At 42.8% G+C, this 26819-nt stretch overlaps 1 protein-coding gene across 2 annotated transcripts in view; it reads right to left on the reverse strand.

Annotated features, from left to right (window-relative positions):
- Positions 1-567: 567 nt before the first annotated feature.
- The window catches only part of SNRK (SNF related kinase), a 247575-nt gene continuing 221323 nt past the window's right edge, over positions 568-26819 (reverse strand). For both annotated transcript variants that reach the window (XM_069648838.1, XM_069648839.1), the window contains exons 5-6: positions 16756-16890; positions 568-4391 (exon numbers count right to left, since the gene is read on the reverse strand). In XM_069648838.1, the coding sequence (XP_069504939.1) occupies positions 3182-4391; positions 16756-16890 (1345 nt within the window). In that variant the 3' untranslated portion in view covers positions 568-3181. The remainder of the gene's footprint in view (positions 4392-16755; positions 16891-26819) is intronic.

The following is a 26819-nucleotide window of genomic DNA, read 5'->3' on the forward strand; positions in this document are numbered from 1 at the left end:
AGTGCTGAAGATGGCCTACATGGTCATAACAGGAGGCCTAACTGGTGGATTAGCAAATCACACAAGGGGGTGGGCTGTAGCTTCAATGATGTTTCAAAACTGTAATTTTCAATGTACCAAGGATCCCCAAAATGACAATGGTTAATGTTCAAATAATGTTGGTTGTATGAAAGATTCAGTGCTGTAGAATAAGAAGATATTGGTTGTTAATAGCTGTACTTGAAATGCATAAAACATGAAGATCACTGAGAAGAGTACCTTGTAAACAAACATATAAAGGTTCCAGCACAAAAGAAAATGAGGGCAAACCCATCCAGTGAAGGTAAAGAGTTGTAGTGAACTTGCTTAATTACATGGACATATTTTGAGTAATGGCGGTTCTGGAGGTAATTGAGAGCAACAGGTTGTTGACTTAAATCACAAGTTTAAATTCGCAATATTAAGAGATCACTTATTTACAAGAAATGTTACACAAAAATTCAAAACCTCTTTGCAAACACTCAGGCAAAATCAAACTATACCACTACCATGTTGTCATCTAGATATCACATATTTGGCAAGTAATGCTTCTGTTCAAAATTCCTTTATTGGGTCGGTTTACTGCTGTTCTTCAAACTGTTAAAGATTGTCACATCTTAAATACAGGTAATTTTGCTAGTTACATAATCGTATTCACATACAGAAAAATACAAGACCAATTGCTTTTCCACAATACTTAATTTATACATTACTGTAACTAAATGCAACTTTTAGAGACAGAAAATAAGAGCAAGTAACTGGTTTGGTCCAATATCTTAATGTAGTGGTTATTCTCTCCCTTTTACATGACACAATATGACGTACAACACATGCACAATCATTCACCTTTGAACAACTGGCAAAAAAGACAACAGTCAGACTAGCATCAATACACCCATAATTTCAATCAACCATAAAGATTAATAGGACTATAATACAGCTATGCACAGCATAAATGGTCAACACTGCTGTTCTAAAGAGAGCACCATATATACACATATTTACATATAAACATTGCTGGAAATAAAATAAGGTAAAAGGTGCCAAGGCTGTATATAACATTTAAAAAGTATTTACAATACTTGGAAAAACAGCTGCAACAAATTAATTATTGCCAATGCCCATTAGAAATGTTTATTTTACTACCCTCCGAAATAGACATCTTCGCCATTTGTAATCGTAATCACAATCTTATTTCAGGCCCTTCATAAGTGCCTCACTTAAAAAAGCCAATCAAATTAATGAAGGTTTATTTCGACTACAATGACACTAAATTATATGAGACTAAAACAGAAATTGGTTTACATAGATTACTTTACTTAGAAAGTAGGATTCACAGCCCTTCACAAAACTGGACTGTAGGTATGCAGCACATTGATGCATATTTTTGGAAAAGTTTCTAAACATTTTGTTTAGCAAGTATCCCAAGAGGGGAACTCCACATAATTTTATAATAAATAGTATGACGACCACTGGGGGGGGGGGGGGTTATTTCTTTTGCAAACCATTCTTCCCCTAATTGGGTTTATGTAAATTTTTCAAGCCACTGAATTGTTACATGCAACTTGAAAATCCTACAGGGATGGCCAGGACCTGCCAGCATACATGATGTACGTAGCAACACCTGGCTATTAGGCACAGCAGGGGATTTCTAAATTGTATTAACAATACATACACTGCAGTTCCACTTTAATTAAACTGCACTCGTTTACAAAAGGCTTCAATATGTTTTTGGGTGATCCATTTGCTATGCAGAATTAATGAAATGCATTGTTAGACCATTCACAACATGTCAGTTGTAAAAAACCTGGGATTGTGCTCCGCTAGGCCATTATTTGTAACTTGAGCTACTATGCAAAAGTAATATAAAACACAATTGTGTCCCTTCAATAAATAGCTATGTCACATTTTATTAGAATGCATTATATCAGACAATTTGGTCAAAACTATTCCTTTGCACAGGAATTCTGGGGCATGACATTTTACTTCGGCATAGTAAAATGGGAGGAACCAAAGAAAAGGAAGCAACTGTTTTTGAAGCAATGAAACTAAAAGATTTAAAAAATGTGTCAAATTAATATTGACGTCTCCTGAGACTTTATAGAAAAATACATGGCGGTATAAAAGCATAACAAAAATATTGGAGACATTCCAGGAACACTCAATATAAAATCTGGATTTCTGAATAATATCAAGATGGGGTGAAGGTGATAACTGAGATGTACTGGCTTATTAATAAATACCCGAAACAGATTCTCATACAGTAGTTAAACCATTACATTCCTCAACGCTTTAACAAAGCATTCCAGATAATAGCATTTTCAAAGGTTAAAAAAAAGGACTACCCAACGATGGAACTGGGTCATAATTTGTGATGTACTGATCATATTTCTAAGAGATGTTCATTCATAAAGAAAACATAGGTGAAGAACTATGGATGAATACATCATTAAATCAATTTTGGAAAGTGTGTTTGGGGATGCAGTGTGAGCGATGGAGGGGTAGGCCCGCCCATTTATTTTTTAAAAGGCTCAAATGCCAAAAAAATGTTTGGACTGACATGTATTAACACATTTAAATATATGTTATATTAAGACAAACAGGTATGGACTGTACTCTGTCAAGATAGCTCATTTTCAGTGCACCCTTGCTTCGTACAAGCCTTGGAACACCCCAAATGGGATTTTCAAGATGAAATCATTATTGCTTTGGTTCGATTTCAGACTCAAGTATGCTTCATCACATATTTCTGATATCAGAGAAAGTCTGAATAAGTTAAAATGTCCCCAAGGAAACAAAACGTTTTCCCCTAGCTTAAGTGCTGAACAATAAACTAGTAAGTGCTTCTTTTACACTATGCTCTAGATTACACTTTTCTTCAACACAGGTTTCCCCATATTAAAACAGGTTTCCCCATATTAAAACTATAATGTGTAACTCACCATAAAATATTCTATTCTCTTGTAAAAGAAAAATGCATTGCCTAGCAGCATGCACAAAGACCATGCATCGTTCAACCAATAACAAACAAAAATGTAATAAATAACAGCTCGAAAAGCCTGCTCACAAATATTAAGACAACGAATTGGGGTACACAAACAGGTGTTCACAGCTCTGAACAGATAGAATGGTGTCAAGTTAAGATAATAAAGTCAAGCTACTGTCATATGACATGGCAACAACTAGTCTGACCGGAGGTGCAAATCAGACCATCCTTGGTGTTCCGCTGAATATTAACAGATATTGTTTTGTCACAGAGAGGTAGTTGTAGGACATTATTTTTAAAGTTTTTCTTTATTAGTTCCAATTCATTAGTCGTGTCTGACATTTTCTCAGTGAAGAACTTTATGCTGCCCACTGGTGAAGCCTTGCTTACATTCCCGCTCGAGCTTATACACATTTTCCACATGGACTTCTCTTGCACTTTTACGCTGGAAAATGACAAGCTGTTCTGTGGATCAATAATATATTTAGCATTACCATTAAGCTGTGAGCTCAAGCAAAGGCTCATTAGTTTTAGACTTTCAACAAGTTCCTCAGCAGTTCGTGGAGATCGCTGTACTGAATTTCCGGACCCAGCACAGCTGCGTGTTGAACCAGAGGAATTGTTGCTACCACTGGAACCAGCAGAAGGGCTGCTACCACCTTTGTCGTCATCGTTGGGACTCGTTTTGTCCACACCCCCGTTGCCATTACTAGGTTTTCCTTGACCTCCACCATCTCCCTGATTGCCAGGTGGACCTTCGCTGCTGTCCCGTCTATTCCACGAGTATGTAAACCCACTGTCTTTATCTAGCCTCCGCCTGGTTTCTGAGTCATCATCGCTGGTTTCTGAGCTACTGCAGCTAGATCCCCGACCCTGACTTTTCCTTCGATGATATCGCTTATGCACAGTTCCTGGGGAGGCAATATTCATTTTTAATCGACTAAGCTTTGGGGGTAAATTTTCATCCATGTCAAATTCGTCATCAGACTCCCCTTCTTCAAAGATCTGATTAAGCACTGGTGCACTCTTTCTGGAGGTGAGCCGGTTTGTAACCGAAGGTTTACGCCTTAAAACCACTTGTGTTGAAAGGGAAATAGGTTTTTTATCTTCTTCATCTTCCTCTTCATCTTCCTCAACTCTGAATAAGCACTTCCGTCCACTAGTTGACGCCTTTATGCCCACTGGTGGAACCCCAGAAACTGATCCAGCCAGGTCTGGAGCATCTTCTTTCATTGCAGATTCACAAAGTGCCTTATTCCTATGACCATTGAGTACACTTTCTGCAGTTCGGACAGGACATGGAGAAACAGTAGTATGTGATATTGGCGATGCAGTCAGATCATCTTCCAAATCCTGGGGAACATCAATTTTTGTTGGCCACGACTGCCTACATAGGATGAGAAGAGAACAATTAAATGAAACACCAATTGTTCATCATGTTTGAAAAAAAAAAATCTGACAAGTATGACATTTTCACAACCATCATTTCTTAAATATTTCTATAGTTTGGAAAAGTGGCCAAAATCGCTCTAGCCAATCAAGACAAATATTCACTGATCTGTTTTTACATGCTCTCCAATTTTTGGGTGAAAAATAGGAAGTGTTCCACTGATGAATGGGGACGATTCAACGTTTTGTTATTCTAACCTATCCAAAAAAATTAAATGTCAATACTTTCTTTACTAATTTGGTGTTAGTAAGAACGTGATATAGAATTCAGTGTTCAACCATGTCTGTATACTTCATTACGGAAACCACAGATCCATATTATGGCATGACCCCCTCACGCAGACAGATCCATATTATGGCATGACCCCCTCACGCAGTCTCCTATTAAAAAAATAAATCGTTCTATACTTGGGATGGGGATAGAGCATGGGGAAATAATGTTACTTAAGAGAAATCATTTAAGCAAACATGCTATTGGAGCTCTGTTCAAGATTGTAACCATACCCAAACACCAAATACACTGTCCCATTCATTCCATCATTTGATCATTGTTTTAAAAACAAGACAGTCTAATACTTGCCCCATCTCAAGAGAACAATGATAATACTCAGTAACAAGTACTTTTCTTTCCAAGTTATCAGACAGAAAAACCTCTACTAAAATAAATTCATTAATTTCAACTTTATTTTGGCTTATCTGCCACAAAAGCACATATAAAATACAGCAACAAATTCAAAGTAGTAGTAACATGATCAAATTCTTCAGTGCGATTCTAGTAAAAAACAAACAAAAACAAAGCCCAATAGCAAATGCAAACTAGATAGACTGGGATAAGATGGAACATGCATAAAATACACATTCAAGCAGATTACATAAAACAAATTCACTAACACTTCAAGCTAAAAAAAAAATAATCACTCCAAAGTGCACATGCTCAAAAGCGTTAGGGAAAAAAAAGCAGTTATCCTGCCCATTTATACAGAATGTCTATACCTAACCCTGCATGGGTCCAACTGAGAAACACTCAGATGAAGGTCTAGGAGGAACAGCCTTGCAGCCTAGCCTAAACATCAGCAATCTTCAGGGTTGAGGGTGATCTGTTTCAGGGTCTTGACTCTTAGCAACCAGGCCCAATATATGTAGTGAGCAGTTGCAAAAACTACATGCAGAGTTTGAGCACTGACTTAGAAATCTCACAGCATGGCAGAGTGATGAATCTCTGTCTCCCTCAGAATGGGTTTGAAGTACATTCTTCTCAAACAAATAGTCTTATTTTTATTTGGTTAGTTCAATTCATTGAACCTTTCAAATTTTACGAAATAAAATAAAAACATCAGCACATTTAAACATTCTAAACCAGTTAAAACCAATATGGCTTTACAAAAGATGAATTAAGTGCTCCTAAATACATTTTAGCATTGCCTTAAAACATCAATAGTGTACTTGCAACAGCATATATACACTGACATTTCATTCAATGTAACACTCTATATCTTAATGGGATTGCTTATTCAAGCATCTTCAGATTAAAAAAATTCATTCAGAAATTGAACAGTAGCAATTTGTACAGACAAGTTAGAAGTCGAAAAAAGCCATTTCCAAGCATCCGACTGATTTATAGGAAGAAATGAAGAAGTGACTTTGGTAAAGTATTTCTTTCGCAAGTCACCAAGGTTCGGACATTCTATAAGACAGTGCTTCAAGGTTTCTTCCTGGGATTGTACCCTACACCATCTACAGAAGTTTTGATTCTCTGGTATTAGTTTCCTCCTTGGCAGTACTGACCTAGTGTGCCATAAGTTACATCTGAAGCGCAAGTATTGGTTGCAGAAGTATGGTGACGGATATTTCTGAAAATAACCAGCCAAGGTTCCTAATTTTTTGTGGCCGAATGCAGTTATATCAAAATATTTCCTTCGGGAGCATTCCTCAATACTAACAATCCAGTCCATTTGAAATAACTTCAACTTTGCTCTAGCAGGATTATGTAACAATATTTCTAATGAGATGTTAGAATCTGCAAGAATATTTAGTGTATTCTGAATCCATCTCGTGGAAAAGGAGTCGTTTGTGGTTGCCAGATAAGATGCTAATATTCCAACTACATTAGTAGAATCGAGATTTAACAGGCATTTCCTAAATAACGCGCATCTTTTCCATTGGTCTTGTGAGTGCAGAGATGTTAAGCTCAGTTCAACCGCAGTATTGCTTTCGACATGCACATGTGGAGATGAAGGATTTTTTCCCAAAACTTGGATTCTAACGCATCCCAAAATGTACGTTGTTTGGGTAATGTAGTTTCAACACCATACGCAAGTATGGGAATCACTTCTGTTTGTAGAAAAGAAGAATGTGAGAATAGGAAAACTTCGCATATTTATGTGTTAATAACTTCGCCTGGTAATCCAAGGAAGTAATTTCTGAATAATTCCAGACTAGTTATTATTTCTTAAAGAGTTGGAGATCAAAACACACAGATATTTATACATGTTAACTTTTTCAAGTTTTTCAATTCCCAAGTACCATTGATAAGAGCGGTCCTTCGACTGGGTCTTCGGTTTGCACACTAATACTTGCGTTTTAGCAGTATTAATGACAAAGTTATTTTTCAATGCATACGAGTTTAATGCGTTTAACATGTTTTGTAATCCACTGAGAGTTTGTGAAAGAAGAATGAGATCATCTGCATAAAGCAGATAATTGATCGGACGAGTGCCTAATTTGGGAGCATCACAGATTGTGTGTAGAAAGGCAAGACTATGCACCCCTGCTTTAAACCTCTCTGAGTGCGAATGTGGGCGGATAGTATGCCGTTTAAAGTCAATCTCACTTGCAAATGAGTATTAGTGCGGAGCAGCCTAATTAAAGCTAGTAGTGTACCCGGACAATTATAATGCTTTAATTTTTGATAAAGAAGTAAACGGTGAACAATGTCAAAAGCTACACTGAAATCAACGAATGCAAAATAAATTGGTTGACCAAGTTTTGCATACTTCGCTTTGATTATGTTCAGAATCATTATATTGGGTATAGTGCCCACAGCCTGCTTGTAGAGGATCCAACAAGTGTTTATTCCGAGCCCAATGTTTAAGCTTTAAGATGAGACGCGAAAAGATTATCCATGGCGCGTCTATGGAAACATTATGAAACATTAAAGAGAATCTGGGCCCACATATTAGGGTTCTGTTTTAGCGTCTGATTGGATAAGCCATCTGGGCCACACACTCTCGATCGACTTATGGATTTAATGCATAATTGGATATCCAGGAGGTCAAATTCCAAGTTGAATTTGGTAGGAAAATGGACTGTATCCAGGCTTGCATTATTCGTTGGGTGAGCGTAAAGGTTAGAGAAGTGAGATATCCAATCAGACTCCATAACACTATTAAGCTTGAATGAGTCCTTGTGGTCCACTCGTAGCACCATTGATGATTGCCCACGTTCTTGATGAATTTTTGGATTGTATTAATCTGAGCATATTTTGACCATCTATATGATATAAGTTTGCGCGCCTAGCCCTCAGCAATTTTTATTTCGGGTCATCAATGTGGGCCCTCTTAATGCAATAGGTAGTTTTAAAGCATTTCTTTTCTCATTTCTGAACATAGATTTCGAGTTTTCAATTCATCATTATAAATATGCAGAGGCGGTTTCAGGGATGGCGAATTTCTTCTCTTATCAATAAAAAAATGCATCATAGCATAGTATCTGAGGTCTGACGGCTCACCCTGTTTGGTCAACCTCAGACAGTTCTGTATATAGACGTGGAATTCATACAGAGGCTTATCTGAGCATCATAGTCTAATGCTTCTAGCATTTGTAGTCAAATTTGTTAGGAAGAGAGCCCCATCTGTTTGTCTTGGTGGAATGCAAGATATCCATTTTGCAATCAATTGATCGTGATCACTGAAACTGGATTGCACAATGCAAAAATCAATACATGGAAACAAAGAGGCACTCACATAAATGTAATCGTTCGAAGCTGTTTAGTTCCCTCACTGCCATGTTGGTTGGGCTGGCATATCAGAGGAGCACGAACCATTGAGCATCACGAGGTTAGGAAGTTTAATTGATTCCAAGCTCTAAGTCTCGGTTGGGTCTTTGAAGATTTAGCACCTAGACAATTCAGATTAAGATCACCTTCCATGATGATATGCAATATGGATTTATCTTGGGAGATCATTAACATAAGATCACTAAGATCCTCAAGGAAAGGGGTGTCTATAATGCCAGCCGGGTTCCAATACAAATGAATAAGTGCAAATGTGTACAACGGTGTTGTAACTTTGACCATTTGTATAAACCTATTTGGATTGGACCATGGTTCCATGACGATACCTGGGGCAATTTTGATTGCAATTACAAGACCTAAAGTTGGACGACCATTGCCAGATTTGTGGGCCAAATTTAAACATGCGTCATAACCATCTAGAATTGGTGAAACTTGTAGCCACGTTTCTTGAAACATAATCACATCGTACTTTACAAGATCACTAAAGCCTTGAATCAAATGCTTAAAGCCTCTTGTGTTCCAACTAATTAAGGCAAGGGTATTGGACGACGACAGAGCCTAGCTAATTCTGTGTATGAGAGCTCATGTGGTGGTTGTTGGTTAGCTTCTCTTGTGACACCGTTAGGGCTGAACTGAAGGGTCTGTTACTAAAGGTTGTTTTATACTTGGAGTAGGAGCTTGAAGATCCTCTGTTGCGATAGCAAAACCCATATTGTAAAGTGCTTCTTTCACCAACCATATTGTATTTTGCACTACTCTGGACTCCATCCAGAGTTTCACTGTTGTGGCCAATTTATTTTTGGAAAATTCAACTAGGGCAATGTCAGCGGACAATATGTCCTCTAGTTGGTGGACATCAGAAAATATGGCTAAAACAGTATGTCTATTAATGGCGTACTGTGGGAATGGTGCCGGGCAGCAAGATAGCATCAGTGAATATGCGGCTGGTCGCTTTATGCCAATAGGAAATAATTTGGCTTGAGATGAAACTGTTTGACATTAAGATTTGATTAAGTCTCTTGAACTTCTGTGGCAAAAGACCTGCAAGCGCTGTTTGTAGGAGATGGATTGCTTGCATTGAACTCAACAGGGCTTGAGAAATCTTATTTGCCTTTTGCGCACAGGAGAGATCTGTCGTGCAAGACTCAAGTTCAAGTAATTGTGTAGGTTCAGACTCAATTTGATTTTTTGGTAATTTACTCGATTTTTGTGCAAGGTTAGTTATATGGGCAACCGACTAAAACGGAGGCGGCCCATTGTTAACCTGCTGTGGGAGATTAAGTCTGGTACAATCACCACACATTTGAGTTATTGCAGTTTTTGCGGCAACTAAGGTATGACTGTTGGAAGAGATTTTAGTAGGTAAACGTTCTGACATGTAAGTGTCAACAGCTTCCCAAATCTCTCTTCGCTGTAGAGCTTATCACCACACTGTGCTTTATCGTTTTTCTGTGAGACTTGATTTTTTTTTGTTTCTCTGCCGCGTCCACCAAACTATCTAAAGGGGCATAGGGAATAACGACTCTGGCCACCTCTGGACGGCAAGTAAGCACTGACTTTTTAGCCGTATCAAGATTTTGATATTTTTTAGAGATGGCTTTGGAAAGTAAAATGGTATTCATTGCTCACTGTTCTTAGAGAGGCAACAGTTTCACCTCACTGATGATGCCCAACAAGGCTGAAACACGTGTATGGGGATACTGATGGTACTCTTGTTCAGAATAGAATTGCCTAGCATTTCGGCGCTGGACTGCCCCTGGGCAGGACAAAGGCTGATATGCGGGGAAATTTCTTCTCTGTGAAAAGGACAGTGAGCTAAAGACTTGGTAGAGTCTCTCCCAGGGGTTATTCACCCAAGAACAGGTCATTGGGCTGTGTTCGTGCTGGTAGAGAGATTCCCAGACCCCCCTTTGTTTGCATACATTAACTTTGGGTTTCACCCTAAGTTAACAGGGCAATCCAGACGTGGACCCCTTGCTCACTGTTCTTAGAGAGGCAACAGTTTCACCTCACTGATGATGCCCAACAAGGCTGAAACACGTGTATGGGGTTACTGATGGTACTCTTGTTCAGAATAGAATTGCCTAGCATTTCGGCGCTGGACTGCCCCTGGGCAGGACAAAGGCTGATATGCGGGGAAATTTCTTCTCTGTGAAAAGGACAGTGAGTTAAAGACTTGGTAGAGTCTCTCCCAGGGGTTATTCACCCAAGAACAGGTCATTGGGCTGTGTTCGTGCTGGTAGAGAGATTCCCAGACCCCCCTTTGTTTGGTATTCATTACTGGTTTTGGCATTGATTGATATTTTATTTCTATCGCGCTCGTACACAAGTGTTTCAGAGCGCGGCAAGGGAGGGGAACAGGGGAGAACAAAACAGCGATCTTACTAGGCCCAGTGACATTGAGAACGTGCTAGTGCATGGGAGAGGGGGAGGGGAAAAGTGCATGCAAAGAGGGAGAAGTGGAAAGTGTGAAGCAGAGGAGAAACAGATAAAATAACAAATAAATAATAAAGGCAACAAACAGTGGTAATGCAGCCAGAAATTTGCAAGTGCTAGGTTTAAGGCAGCAGACAGGGTAGGTCTGATAAAAAAAGAGGGGGGGGGGCTGAATGGGTACAGATACAGACCCCCGTGCAAGGGGTGGCCCGGAGGCAGTGCGGGAGGGTGGAAGGGTGAGCAGGTACCTGGGCCCGAAGGGCAGAGGGTGGCCAGGTGCACAGTGCCAAGAGAGAACAGATCAGCAGGGGAGAGGGTGCGCAAAGGCATAAGAAAAGAGGAAGGTCTTGAGGTGCTTCCGGAACCGGAGATGGTTCTCCTCAAGTTTTAGACAGTGCTTTGAAGAATTGTTTAGAATTGGAGCTATTATTCTTTGGGATCGATTTCTGATTTTTGGATAACTTGATTGTGTTCGGTAATTTAGTAGTTACAACTTTGGATGTCGAGAAAATAGTATATGCAGATTTTTTATTGTTAACTGGACTTGATAAGATTGATTGTGAGTCTGGAACCACACAAATTGACTTCGATTGGGAAAGGTGTGCAGGTACTTCATGGGCGTCCAACGGCTCTGTATGCTTGGATTTCGAGAGCACTTCATAAATTGGACTATCTATAAGGGGTACTGCACTAGGCATTTCCACATTTGATGTAAAGTTTGACATTGTTTGAGAAGACTGTCACGAACTTCGGAATCACAGTCATGTTTTTTGAGACACACGCTCTTTCTATTTTGTAACATAGGAGGCGTCTCCGACTGCCAACAAAGTATTTGTTCAATCTGTATGTGCTGCATAGACATTTTACCTTCTAGAGATTCAAACAATTTTGTCAGTTTGTAGAGCTAAATTCATTGTGGTGAATGTAACCTCCAACACTTTTGTAATTGAGTCAGATTGATAGGTCTTGTATACCTCCCCCACATTCTTTATATTACGAGGGGTGGGGGCCGTACAGGAGGCTATCGAACTAATAGAGGAGCGAGAGGTATCTAGAAACATAACTGGAGACCTGGATACATTTTGGTGTGTGATGTCCTCTCCACGGCTAGAAGTGGGTGCATCTATATCAATGACAACCTGTTCATCTGGAACTTGTGGCACCAACAGCGCTGGGAGTGGATTCCCAGGACGCTCGCATACATTATTCAAAATCATGCTGTCGGACGGCAAAGGTTGAACAGCAACGGATGGAGCTTCCACTAAAGTAGACGTGGGACCAATCACTTCTGAGAGTCTTGGTGAGGGAACCGACGTTGGTATAATTAGCTGCACAGGTGCTATAGTGGGCTCACAAGCTGCAGTTACTGAGTCGGACTGTACATGCGGTACTGGTGAAAGATCTTTGCAGTACTTACGGATGTCTGATAGTACCTCCATTTTATAGATGGATTTCTTTATTTTGGGGGGAAGCCGGCTTATCGGCGTAGAGCTCGTTGCATTTGGCAGTTGTCTTTCACTGATACGAACTAGGGAGCATGAGTTTAAGAGATTACTCTTTACTGTTATTATAGGGGGCATACCAGATTTCAGCGTAGGAAGTACACGCTGCATTACTAGCACAGGCCACGTAGAAAAACCCAATTGTAAACTGGATCGTTACGAGTATGAGTAGCTTGTTATAAATCTGGTAACACAGACTCCCGGGAAACGCCAGTTGAGGAGAAGTAGTCACGCTCTCGCGTTCCGAGCAAATGATTAAAAGTGACGCCACTCAGGAACTACCCAATCAGCACAATCTACAATATAAAAAGCAAAAAGAAAAGGCAGAACTAGGGACTCTGCAGTCCGCGAGCAGCCCAAGACAGCCCTTAAACCACAGCGCTTTCACAAAAACCGCACGCGCATTAAGCAAGAGTTTTCCAGCATTAATGGATTCTGGGCAATGTGGGTGGGGACAACCACCCTTAGGAAATTTCCGGCAAAAGTCACTGCAGATGTATCAGTCCTTGCCACCTATTTATCACAGTGATATTCCCATCATCATTAAACAATATAGCGCCTTTGTATCAAGAGTTGATATATGTACAGCAGCATCCTTACTGTAATGTTAATTTCCACAAAGTCTTTCAGAGACTTATATCAAAGACTTCCAGTCTGCGTCTTGCCTGTCACTTCTTACGTCCTCCACTTTTGCCACGCTTTATCTGTGGTTCCTCTCAAGTGATAAGTGAGGTGTCAGCAGTCAAGTGTCTAGTGCCCGCAGGATTTCTGGCCACTCTGGGATCTGGGCTGTACTGCTGAATCCCACGGAACACTGCTGAACACTTTACCTCACTTTCCACTCCGCATCCGCCAGGTGAGCAACTTTGAAAGCAAACAGTCTTATTGCAAATCAACAGAAAAAGCAAATTGTCTCATTACCAGCCCCACACAATGGACACAGACTTGTGTTCATATCCTCCAATTTTGGAGGAATTATACCTAATCTGAAACGCATGTATAAAGATTTTGAGTGGGGGAGAAATTACGTCCAATAGGTTTTGCCTTGAGCTATGAAACACCTCCACAAGAGGCTTGTGAATCAGTTAAAATTCATAGCCGCCTCCTTCACATAAACACATACCATGTGTTGACTGCCAAGATTACACTGAACGCCTCCTTCTCAATGACCGAATAGCATGCCTCCGCTCCTCTCAGATACAAACACTATGACCCAGTCAATACTTTGCTACTGCTGCATTAAGACAGCCATCACGATCCAGGCTTCACAGTGGGCATCTACATAGGGCAGTGCTGGAGCGCTTGCTATTGCCACTTTCACATCTATGAACTCTTTCTCACAAAACTCAGACCATACAACCCAGCTTTTGCACCGCTCCTTTTTATTACTACACCTAACCGAGAAGTCTCTCACAAATTTAAAATAAAACTTCACTAAACCCAAACATGACATCACTTCTTGCCTATTCTTCGGCAGTCAAGAACCTTGAAAGCTATAACTAAATCTGTCTCCGGCTTTACGCCCTCAGCACTCAACATGTGCCCCAGATAGTCAATGGATTTGACTCGGAATCGGCATTGCTCCTTCTGTAGCATTAGCCAGGCATCTATTATACTCAAAACCGTTTCCAACCTCTGATCATGTTCTTGCTTGGTACTCCTGTACCAAAATGTTATATTGGAAACAGACCCTTTATTCCCTTAAACAATTCATGCATCACCCTCTGGAACAACGACGTAGCAGACACTAATCCAAAGGGCATCCCTCTTATGATATTTTATTTATAGCGTGCCTATACACAAGTGTTTCAAGGCGCGATGAGGCATGGGAAGGGAACAAGGCCATGATCTTACTAGGCCCAGTGACATTGAGATTGTGCAAGTTCAGGGAGGGGAAAAGGGTGAAGTGCGAGAAGAAGGACGGGAGAGAAGTGCAGGGCATATGATCGACAAAACACAAACCAAGCGATAGAATACAAAATAAAAATCGAGCCTAAATGTCCCTTCATGTGTGATCAAAGTAGTGTATTCTCTAGAGCTGGGATGTAGTCTCACCTGGTGATAAGCTGACGCCAGATCACGAGTTCTAAACACCTTTGCCCCAGCCTTTAGATTCACCAGTTCACATATTTGCCAAGGGGAATCCCTGTTCCCGAATTTTAAAACATTCATACACACATCACCCCCACATACATAATACACACATTCACATAACCTTACCTCTCCCCAAACCACCTCTTTATCTCACAGTCAGCGCCACTGCTGTCCACCCAATTCCTGGATGTGCAGTAAGAGCACGCCTTGTTCCCAGACAGGCTTCCGTTTAAACCGCCTGCCAGGGAAATGTCTTCGAAGAAAGTAGACAGACCGAAGACAATCTATTCTGCAAACAAACAGGCTGGGGCTGAGAGCAGTCAACCTAGGACTAAAGGAATGTTTCCCCTCAAAGTGGTTGGTGGATTAACTCAACAAGCAAGGAGGTAGCCTGTTCAACTCCAAAGAAGCACAGACATCTCTCTAACATTTTCCAAGCAGAGTATGACTGGAAGATGTCTGAATGGGAGCTAAGTGACATCTGTTTTCGAAAGATGGTGTGTAACAGAAATGGAAAAATGCTCAAGCTTTGCCTCTATGTACTCAGAGACTGGGTCTCGGGGCATGGGGAGGAATAGCCTATGGGTCATCTAGTAAGGTGTTCTTGATGCATTTCCTCTTATCCCGCTGCTGCAGCAGTGGTGGTCATTACATTGAAACAGTAAAGACTGAATATGATCCTCATAACTCTTGTTTGGCAACATTAATGGTGGTAAACCCTGGCCTGACCCACCGATCCATAGCACCACAGTGGACTCATGCACACAGGACCTCTTGACCAGGATGAACAGCATGGAACACCAAATTCTGCAGTGTTTGAACCAGATTGTAAAGCTTACGAGCACCTGCAATATGGATACTTGAAACAGTCAGAGGACTTCAAGCAGGTTCTTAAAGAAGCCACCAGACCTTCCACAAAGTCATCCCAGGTCGTCAAGTGGAAGAGATTTTACCTTGGTGCCAAGACAGGGGCAAGAACACAACAACCTGATGAGCAAAAACAGTACTACCTTATCTTCTCCATTTTGAAAGACCTCTCCTACAGTGATCTTCCATAAAAGTAATGTGTTTACCATGATGCTAGCCCTACACAGTTTTCCTTCGGGATCAAGTGCGTTTCAGAATGCATTATTTTCTGATTTTGATGTTGATCATCAAATAACCTTACTGGTGTTATTTTGTAACGCTTACACTACCAGCCGGATGCTCGTTCGAAATTGAAGATCTTAATTAAGAGTGTCACAATAGTACCCTGGACAGGACTAAGGGAATGGGCAAATTAAAACAATTAAAGATCAACAACCATGGGGAAATTAACACATTCCCTGCAACTAAACAGTACATTTCTCGATTCATAGTGTCCTCTATTCAGCTTGGTTATCAAAAACGAACAGAGGAAATTCACCTGCTGTGGCTTTCAGGAGGAATATTCCCATCCTAGAAATCTGTATGGCAGCCAATTCAAACCCTTTCCATACGGTTTTCAGTAAATACTGCCTAGACTCAGATGCCCATGTCGTGAAAACCTCCTTACAGACTTATCACTAAATCTCCAGATACACTATTTTTAAGAGGCTCACATTCCCTCTTGGGCCATGCCCCAAACTTTGAATGCTGTTTTGTATCCGATTTCTTCCTTTGCATGGATTCTCGATTGTCCCTCGTCCTGTGAGGAAATTAGCACAGACTTCCCATCAGTAATTCTGAATAACATGAAGATTCTGGGATAAAGAATGAATAGTAACTTGTAAACCCACGTTTTTATCATGAGTATTTTTCATGGGTTCAAAACTAACCCTCCCGCCTCATCCCTCGTCAATCTGGAGGTGCTGGTGTCTCAGTGAAACAAAGATAGTAACTCAGTTTTGCTCCTTCATTGTTCTCTTAAAAAAAGAACTGACTTTGCCAGTGCAGTACTCGAAAGGGGCAGCCATCTGTGATGTTAAAGGGGCAGTGCTATAATGTACATGTTTTGTTAGGATGCTTACCTATCCTTCGAATCTTAAATACCATTTTTGTGTCATAGAAAAAATTGTCTAATACCTACTGTACGGACATTACTTTATTATGCACGTGATGGGCATTTCATTTTACATTGATAATAGAAGTTGTTCTCCAAGGTTAAACCGTGTTCAGGTATTACACTCATGAGCAGAGATATTAAGTGTTTATGAGTTCATGAAGATACCCGGGATGAGAACTTAACGTGCACACACACACACACACACACACTCATCTCCCTCGCCCCCAGTGGTTACCTGAACTGGGCCTTGATGTTGCTGGGACTGGAGGATCTAGTTTGTATTTCCTTCTCCTGTTTTTCTCGGAGGATCCTTTCAGCTAATAAAAAATAGGTCGCTGTGATGTGATTATACTTGTTAGTTTCCAATGCCCTTAAAGGAAAAAAAGGCAGGCAATAGGTTAATAATTTAAAGAACAATGCCACTCATAAAAAAAATCATTACTTTTAACAGGTGTACTTGGATACCATTTCTTTCTGTAAGCAGTTCTACTAGTGTCCGGATACCATATATAATCTGGTGCAGTTCAAAACACTCATGTACATTCAGTATTTCTCATCACTTAAAATGTTCAAATGTTTTCCTCCTTCAGCAAAACACCCCCTTTAATTGAACAATTTGATAGCAGTGGTGTAGAAAAACTACAGATCACATTCATATAGTTGCAGTCCAGACTTGCTTTCATATCGTCATGAGCGAAAGCTGGTGTACCAGAGGAAGAGAAAGAACGTCATCCTCCATTACAAGATTATAGGAGAAGTGCTGCACAATGAACTCTGCGTGCGCGCGCACACAGGCACTTTCTAGTAAGCCTCAAATATTGCAGCGACCATAAAGACTTTATACACTGGCGGTATAGGGAATACATCAGCAAGTGCATTTAACAGTAACGTATGTGATTCAAATCTATTGTTGCCCTGTGCAATGACTGAATATCAAACGGAATTCTTCCACTAGAGAAAAACAGTACCCGTGGCATCTGTTGACAAATGATTAGACATCAGTTCTAACCACAGTAACTACTATATTTACCAGAGCAGATCAGCAATCCATCACTTGAGCACATATTAAAATACAAAGTACATTTCATTTAGAGAACTCCTAGAATATCATTTGGAATACTATCAACTCTAAACAAGAAGCATGCATATGTTGAGTCTGGCAAACCATCATCTGGGAAGTTCCAATATGCAGCTATGTAACTTAGTTGACCAATATTTAGACAATGATCCTTACCTGCTGGGCCGTATCCCTAAGCTGGTCTTTAGGCTGAGCGCATGTGCCCATTTCAACACTGAAATAAAAACCCCAGGACACGTTTAAACCCATTTTCCATAATTGAGAAACATTTACTCCGCCCCCGCCCTCTAGTAAACTACTCTGATGCTAGATCATAACCCCATTTTATCCCTACTTGTGGGATGCTGTCTCTGGGAAAAGGAGATGACTGGAACATGGTACAAAGCAACACCTTCGACATAAAAGAGCATGGTCCCATGTGCATCTACCTTGTGTTGCTCCCTACCCTAACTGCCAGCCATTTTATTAAAGAAATCAGATTCACTGCCCACCTATTAAAAACATTTGTGGCCAATTGGGAAGCTGGGTGGCTCACATGAAATCTACAAAATATACCAATTGTACTTGCTACCTATAGGAAATAACTGATTTTTCCAGTATTGGAAACTTTCACAGATTCAAATGCTTTTTTTGAATACACACAGTAGTGAGCAGTATAAACAGCTGGGGGGTGGACAAAGGGTTGGGCCAAGCAGTGCTAAAAAAAGCTCTTCAGCACTGCTTAGCGCACCAAAGGATGAAATCGGGCATCTATGTTCAGCCATCAGGGATTACGCGGCATATGATTTGCAGGTGTCCCTCAATAGGATGGGAAGGCCGTTGACGCAGATTTGCCTCATGTAAAATGCCCGGCAAATGCTTATTAGGCAGGCAGTATAGTCAAACTTACGTCACATCTCCCCCATCTCACTCCATCCGTTCGGAGGGACGTGACTGGAGCATTTTGGATGCATGTAAAAACCCATACACTCTGAATCTTGTAGATTAAGTGAAAGGATAATAACTGATCTTCTAATTAGGTATTTCGAAAAGGGGAATTCATCAATATGAGGATTATGTTAAACAGAGTCGGGTATGTAGAAGCGAAAGATACTAGAGTAATTGGGGACAGAGCGCTTCAGGGGTCACTCAAATATATACTACATTACTTCGTTACACACTGGTAAAGGCAAAGATAAATGTTATATCATTGTTTATGTTCACAAAACGAATAGTTTCCTAAACTTTGATTGGACGCATGTGCGTGGCCATTCCCCTCTAGGCGCCGCCCTGATGCTTGCCCCACCAGCCCTATTCCATCACCTTAGCCATACCTGACTGATGTCTAGATTAGCAGAGAAGGTTGAAGGACGTATGGAGGATAGACGAGAACACCATTTACTGCAGTGAGTGTTTGCTTACTCTCCATACTTGTTGGAGATTACCATGCATTCACACTCTAAAGACGGGCGGTGAAGCGGGCACTGCCTATCCGAAACGATCCTGCAACACTGCTTACCCCAACCTGGCATAAGCTATAGAAGTGGAGTCCAAGCGGTAATGAGGAGAAAAAAGCAGCAAGGCCCAAGAGGTTGCCATGGCAATGACCTCCAAAGGAACAGGTGTCTGGTATGTCAATTAGGCAGAATTATCCCAAACTGCATGGCGGTTAAGCCCCTAATGAGGAGGCAATCGTTGAAGTTATGTGATACAAGAAACTATTCAATGAGCTATAGTGGAGTTGAAGGCCAAATATCTGCAAGATTTGCCCCCATAGAGAACAAAGAGCCAATGGAAGGGTCATATCCACATAAAACTTAAGAGTCGAGCACGACAATTAGATTGTGCACATTTCTTTACCCCTCCAGAATAAGGTAAAAAATTGAATGGATATCTGGTGTGAAAATCTGATATTACTTTTGGCAAAAATGTAGCACAACTGTTTGGCAGCCCACTTCCATAGCAGTTGCGATTCTTTTGCCAATTATATTGTACCTTCCATCTTGTTGACCCAGAACATAATTGTAGTAATTGCTGTTTCCATCAACACAATTGCCGTCTACCTGAGGCGAAAATGTTTCACCGCTCTCAATTCAAAGATGAGGTGCAATGTTTTCTCCCTCTCTTACCAGAGGTCTCTGGATTCCAGATCTCCCATGTCCACCCCCCCATCCTTCCATTGATGTATTAATTACTATGTGGACATCTGCTTCAGGTTCCCATTATCGGTGTACCATTTGCCAGATTCAATTATAAAATCTTTATTCAGTATACACCTTTAGCAGCATTCAATACGATAGGATAAAAAGAGGAATTTAAACACTTTAAAACAGATACATTCATTAGATAAGAACCACAATCAATAACAGATAGCTAAAACATAAAATATGACGTTATAGTACATCTTAAAACAGAGCAGAGCAAAGCTCGCAGCCTCTATATTTTAAGTCTACTAGCCATCAATTTGAATAGTTTGCGTTACTACTTGGTCTGGCAAACTCATCACCCACAATCCTGTCTTAGAAGCCAAGCTCTGTGGGTGTATCTTGTAGCTGTGAAAATAACCTGGTTTACTGAACATAAAAAACAAAATGGCTTCATATGTACCTCGAATCCCTTCATCATTCAATATTGGTTTCAAGCACATACATCTCACATGCATGGCAATGGGACAAATGATCATGAAGTGTGCAATTGTTTCATTTGCAACTCTGTACAAGGGACATAAACCAGACCTCAACGGCGACCATGATCAAGTATACCATGCTGTGTGAAGAATCCCCAACCTCAGCCGAACATATAAGGCCTGTTCGTATCGCTTTACATGCACTAGCCCCTTCCAATAACAAAACATTTTTCCGGGAATCCCAATACAATTCCAACCCTAGAGAACTCCAGAGTCTAACCCAGTATAACATTGGATTAAGGGAAAACTGGCAGGCTATAGGGAAAACACCAAGATCTAAATGTAGCACTGAATTAGGGGCACTTTTTGCTAACAAACGTAATTTTTTCATGAATGTGTTTTCCAGTGTAGAGATATTGCATTGGCAAAGCCCCAAAGCTCTGACCCATAGAGGGCTGCTGGCAGAGCTTGCTTTCCATACAGATCTAGTGCTGGAGAAATTACCCCGCAACCATGGCGGGATAAGAAGGATTGTATACCCCCACTATACTTCCCAAAACTGATCTCAGCTTTAAGCAGTTCTGTCCAGCCACCTGATTCATGGAATCTAGTCCGCAAATAATCAAAATATTTAACTTGTTACAACCTTGTGTCATTGATTTCTATTCTCAGGGAACCACTCCTAGCAAAACCTGGTTTAAAAACCATAACTTTAGTTTTATTAATATTTTAGTTCCTCTAGACCTTTTGGGGTTGTTGCCAGAATCACTGCGTCGTCTGTAATACTAATAAAAAAATAAAAAAAGCACTGTCCATTTCCTAGACGTGATTCTTGGTGCGTCGAGGCAGCCTCCCTCCAATGCATCCACCATCCCTTGGATGTAGATGCAAAAGAGGAGGGGCGCGAAGACGTACGGCCAGGCGGACCCCCCTTGTTCACTGCAGTACAATGATTTACTAGATTCCACCAGTTGCAAAGGTGAATTCCGGTCAGTCGAGGTTTGCCACAGAGTGTTCCTCGAGACCGTGTCAAAGGCCGTTTTCATATTTTAAAAAAATACTGCATTCAACTTCATCTTACATAAAACGGTGTACTTTTGAATCAATAAAAACAGCAGAAAACAATGATCCACAGTTGTTCTGCCAGTACGAAAACCTGTTTGTGCATCTGTGATTAACTCAATCCTTTGCCCAGTTTTGGAGTGGAGTCAGAATTACCTTTCCAAAGGTTTTTCCAGCGCTGTCAAGCAGTGATATCGGACGGTAATTCCCTGGGCAATCTCAAGGGACTATGGTTGCATTCCTCCAAGATTACAGCCCTTGATCTTATTACAGCATTAAAAACCCTACAGAGTTGGAGCCCATATCATCAATTCATCTGTATAAAAAGCTACCGGCACGAAGTCCAGACCTGCTGCTTTTCCAGTTCTCTGCACATTTAGTGCTGCTGCCACCTCATTCATGGAGCTTTGCCATTCCCCATAGGAGTTGGGCCGTTCAGAGCTACTATTCTATGTATGCATGCCCCATTGATATTTCAGAGCGGTCAGACAATCTAGTAAAATGCCCCACAAACATCTTAAGGAATACAGCATTGGTGGTGCTGCTCCCTGTCCAGCTCTTTTGCTGTTACCAACTTCCAAAAAGAGGATCGTTTCCCCCTCTGCTAAAGCCAGCTGTAAAGCACCCCATTGTGATTTAACATACTCAATTTATTTCCTAGTAATTAAGTTTTAATATTCTGCTCTGAGACAGAGTTTATTCTTATCTAAGGTTCTATCAGATCTTGCACATAAAATTATCTTTCTTTGCTTTAGTACATTCCTCACACCATGAATTGACCGCCATTGCCCCACCTTTTATCTTTCTAGCGGTATATATGTCAGGTACGGAATCAAATTCTTACCCAACAGCTTAAATTCACTATCACTTTATTATCTAGCATGGTGTTCCTACGGTATACACGCATTTCGCCGAATGAAATATCATCGTGGGACATTTCATCGCCGGAATTCTCATTGCCAGAAACCCTTTTTTAAAAAAATATTTTTTGGGGGGTGTTTTGTGCGGGTTGGGGTATGATTATTAAAATAAAATAAAAAAATACAGGGTTTCTGGCGATGAGATTTCGGCGATGAAATGTCCCACGATGACATTTCATTCGGCGAAATCACGTAAAACTGTTCCTACAAATATTTCCCAGGTTGTTTACAATTGCTGAGTATGCTTCCGATTTAGTATTCCTTTCAACCGGATTAACCAGGTTACTCACCGTAGTGACCACCTTACTCGTAGTCCATAGTCCGCTTTCCTCCATACTTCTGGGACATTCCTCCGTCCTGTGGGACGGGACCCGAGCACTTTGTAAAAAGCATCCAAAAATGTTGCAAATATTTTAGTCCTTCCGCTCTTTCTGCACGGGGCCCCGCAGCCGTAACCCCGCCCATCTCGGCTCCGCGCATCGCCCATCAGTCCTTTTCTATCGCTAGGTCAAAGACCTCTTAGAAATAACAGAGGAACCTTATTAGAGGGGACGGCGGGCGTGCGTATGGAGGAAAGGGGACTATGGACTAGGAGTAAAGTGGTCACTACGGTGAGTAACCTGGTTATACTCCTACGTCCCCGTCCCCTTTCCTCCATACTTATGGGAGATTCCCAAGCACTCCTTACAGGAACTATGGGTGGATGGAAAACCCCTTACTGAAAAAGGTTCTTCAGCACAGCCTGACCAAACTGAGCATCAGATCTTGAGCTCACGTCTAGACAATAATGCTTACAAAAAGCAGATGGGGAGGCCCAAGTAGCCGCCTTTGCGATGGTCTCCCAGGGGACATATTTCTGAAAGGCAACCACGGCTGCCTTGCCCCGCACCAGGTGTGCATGAATACCTTTAGGAGGCTTCAGCCCTTGGACGGTGTAAGACCCCGTAATGCAGGTAGCGATCCATCGAGAAATAGTCGCCTTAGAGGCCCGCTTACCTTGTGGGTTACCAAAGATCAAAAACAGTTGAGAACTCCTAAGCTCGGATGTTCCGTCTAGATGGAACTTAAGAGCCCTTCTAACATCGAGGCAATGCAGAACCCTTTCTGCCTCTGAGGCAGGGTTCGGAAAGAAGACCGGCAGGGAGATTGACTGGCTCAGATGGAACTCAAGATACCACCTTCGGCAGGAAAGTAGGATTTGTCCGTAGGACCACCTTATCCTTGTGAAAGACCAAGAATGGATGCTCCACCGACAAAGCCTGGAGCTCACTCACACGCCTTGCTGACGTTATGGCACCCAAAAAGGACACCTTCCACGACAGGTGCTCGAGGTCCACCGTGGCCATTGGTTCGAAAGGTTTATGGCACAGCGCCGTCAGGACCACATTTAGATCCCACGTCGGGTGCGGACTACGAAAGGAGGATAAAGGCGCGTCAAGCCTGCAAAATGTCTCTTAACCACTGGATTAGACAGAGAGTAAGATCATTGATCCGTAGATAGGTAAGCAGAAACCGCTGAAAGGTAAGTTCTGCATGACAGAACGTGAACCCCCAACTTTGCTAAGTAGGATACAAAGGACAGTACTGTGTCAATTGTAGCCCCCCCGTCACCCCACCCCGGGTCCAACTGCTTGTTTAAACACCAATGACAGAACCTGTGCCATTTGCTTCTGTACTGGGACCTAGTCTAGGGTTTTCTGGCTGCCTGGATAATACGCACGTTATCCGCAGACAGGCCAAGATACTCTAAAGACTTGAACTCCGGCACCATGCCGCCAAGCTGAGCTATTGTGGGGAGGGGTGCCACAGCTGCTGTTTCCCCTGGTGAAGATGATCAGGTTACCGGTGACCCCCGATCAGTGGATACACCGACAGGTGTTGCAATTCTGAGAACCAAAACCTGGCCGGCCACCACGGGGCTATGAGTAGAAGAGAACAGTTCACGGAGTTCTTAAATTTGCAAATCGTCCAGCGAACTAGAGGCAGAGGCGGGAAAGCATAAGCCCTCATGTTGTGCCATGGAATCTCAAGAGCATCTCACAGAGAGGAGGCTCCCAGCCCGCTTCTGGAGGAATACAGAGGAAGCTTCTTGTTTGCCGTCGTAGCAAAGAGGTCCACTTCCAGTGTGCCACAACATAGGAAAATCCATGAGAGGACCTCCGGCTTCAACTCCCACTCGTAGCTGACCATCGTCCGCCGGCTGAGGGCATCTGCCGTGACATTCAGCTGACCCGGGATATGTACTGCAAGCAGCCAGACACCATGAAGAACCGCCCACTCCCAAATCTGGATGGACAGGTCCACGAAGGGGGGGGGGGGGGGGTTGACTTGGTACTTGGTTCAAGCTCCAGATGATTTATGTGACGGAGCTTGTCCTGAGACGACCAAAGATCCGAGACCTGAAGAAGGTCCAACGTCGCACCCCACCCCAGAAGGGAGGAGTCTTGTCGTGACCGTATCGGGGTTGGATCCCGAATCCCCGCCCCTACCGACAGGTTGCTGACAGACGACCACCAGTCCAGGTCTGCTCTCATGAAAGCCGGAATCGTTATCAACTTGGAGTCCGGGTCCACAGCCTGAAGCCAAGAACTCTGAAGAGCCATCTGCGTCCGCCTCATTTTGAGACGGGCAAGAGGAAGAGCCAACACACACGAGGCCATGAGACCCAGAAGCCTCTGGAACCACCAGGCCGACATGCTCTCAGACTGCGCAAACATCTGACACGTGGCCAACAGATCTGCCATTCTGTCCCCAGTCAGGTACACTCTGAAGTCGATCGTGTTCCAGCGAAAACCCAGGAAAATCAAGTCCTGAGAGACCGTCATGGAAGATTTCCGCCAGTTCACCGACAGCCCAAGGTGGAACAGGAGCTGGAGGAGAGACTGAAGATTGCAGGCGGCTTTCAAAGGGCACGGGCTGTGCAAGAGCCAGTCGTCCAAATACGGATACACATGGATACCCTGCAGACGAAGATAGGCCGCGATCACCGACATCTTTGTGAAGACATGCAGCGCCGAGCTGAGGCCAAAAGGAAGCACTCGAAATTGGAAGTGCTCCTCTCCCACAGAGAAGCAGAGATATCTCCCGTGTGGATTCCAAATCAGAATATGCATGTACGTATCCTGAAGGTCCACCAAGCTGAGCCAATCGCCCATCTGCAAGGAGGACCGTATCTGGCCGGGCGTGATCATCTTGAACTTCTCTTGGGGTAGGAAAAGATTGAACTGGGAATGGTCTAGGATAGTGTGCAGGCCAGCCTGGTTGGATTTGGGCACCGTAAACAGCCGGGAGTACAAGCCCTCCCTCCTTCCCCAAGAGGAACGGGTTCCACAGCTCCGAGATCCAGAAGTTTCTGAATCTCTGCTTTTAGGGAGGACGACCCCGACTGCTGGAAAGGAGGGTTGAAGGGCAGGGTAAGGGTAAGCGGAAACCCGCCCGAGCGACTGACAAGACCCACCTGTCTTCGGTTATGGTCTGCCACGCCTCCCAATAAGACGCAATGCGTCCTCCCACTGGGGTTTCGTGCGAGCGCGGAGAACCCTCATTTTGTAGGCTTTTCAGTGGTGTTACCACCTGAACCTGAGGAGGAGGCTGAGGAGCGGGAGAAAAACCAGTCTGTTGCTGCCTCTGGCAGTTATTACCCAAAGGGGTATACACTCTACAAGATTTCCGGTCTAGAAACCTTCTAAAACCAGAAGAGAGCCGGCTTTGCGATAACGGTCTCTGGGTCTTAAAAAGGAGTTTTAACCAGGACCGACAAGGACTTAGCTTTCTGGGTGCGGTCCTTCGTCTTGGTCAGTTCCACGTCCTGCACATCCTATGAAAATTTGGTGGCATGCAACCACTCCTGTCGGGAGGTATCAACTCCCAGCATAAGGCCCCGAGCCGAAGTGTCTACGTGGTGAGCCGCAGCCTCCAGCAGATCCTGGGCCAAGACCCCGTCATTGGACAATCCCGCCTTAAAGTCTTCCAGCTTCTCGACCGGAATGAACTCCTTGAACACCGACAGACCCTTCCACATCCTCATATTCGCCCCCGCTAACAGTAGTTCTGCATTGGCCTGCTGGAGCTGCAAGGCCGAGTTAGAGAAAATCTTCCTCCCAAGGGAGTCGAGGAGCTTGTCCTTCCCCAGAGCCCGAGTAGCCGTCGTAGAAGAGGATGCTACAGGCCTTCACTGTAAAGTGGCCGCAGCCACCACTGTGGACGAGGGGGCAGACAAGACAAGGCCACCTCTTCCGAAGAATGCAGCCTGTATCGCGCGTCAATTTTCTTATTGACGAAAAGTCCAGAGTGTGGCTTTTCCCAGACCCTACGGACCTCAGCCAAAACGTCCTTCTGCAAGAACAGGCCAGTACGTTCCAAAGGAGACAGGGTGAACGGCCCAGAAAGCACACCCTCCTGCGGAGCGGGTGCCTCGGGCAACGGAACATCCAAAAAGCACATGTCCAGTACCCGGTCAGGAAAAGCTGTAATAGAGCGGGGCAGGTCCTTGTCGTCCTGATCGCCTTGCGCCTCATCCAACAGGTCAGGATCCTGCTGAACCGTGTCAGGCACTGCCTTGTCCACAGGGGACAATGGGGGCAATGGCGGAAGAGTCGGCGAAAACACCGTAGGCAAGGGCACCGCCGGCGGAG

The sequence above is a fragment of the Ambystoma mexicanum genome, chromosome 2q (assembly GCF_040938575.1).
Source record: "Ambystoma mexicanum isolate Mex_15411 chromosome 2q, UKY_AmexF1_1, whole genome shotgun sequence".
Taxonomy (NCBI): Eukaryota; Metazoa; Chordata; class Amphibia; order Caudata; family Ambystomatidae; genus Ambystoma; species Ambystoma mexicanum.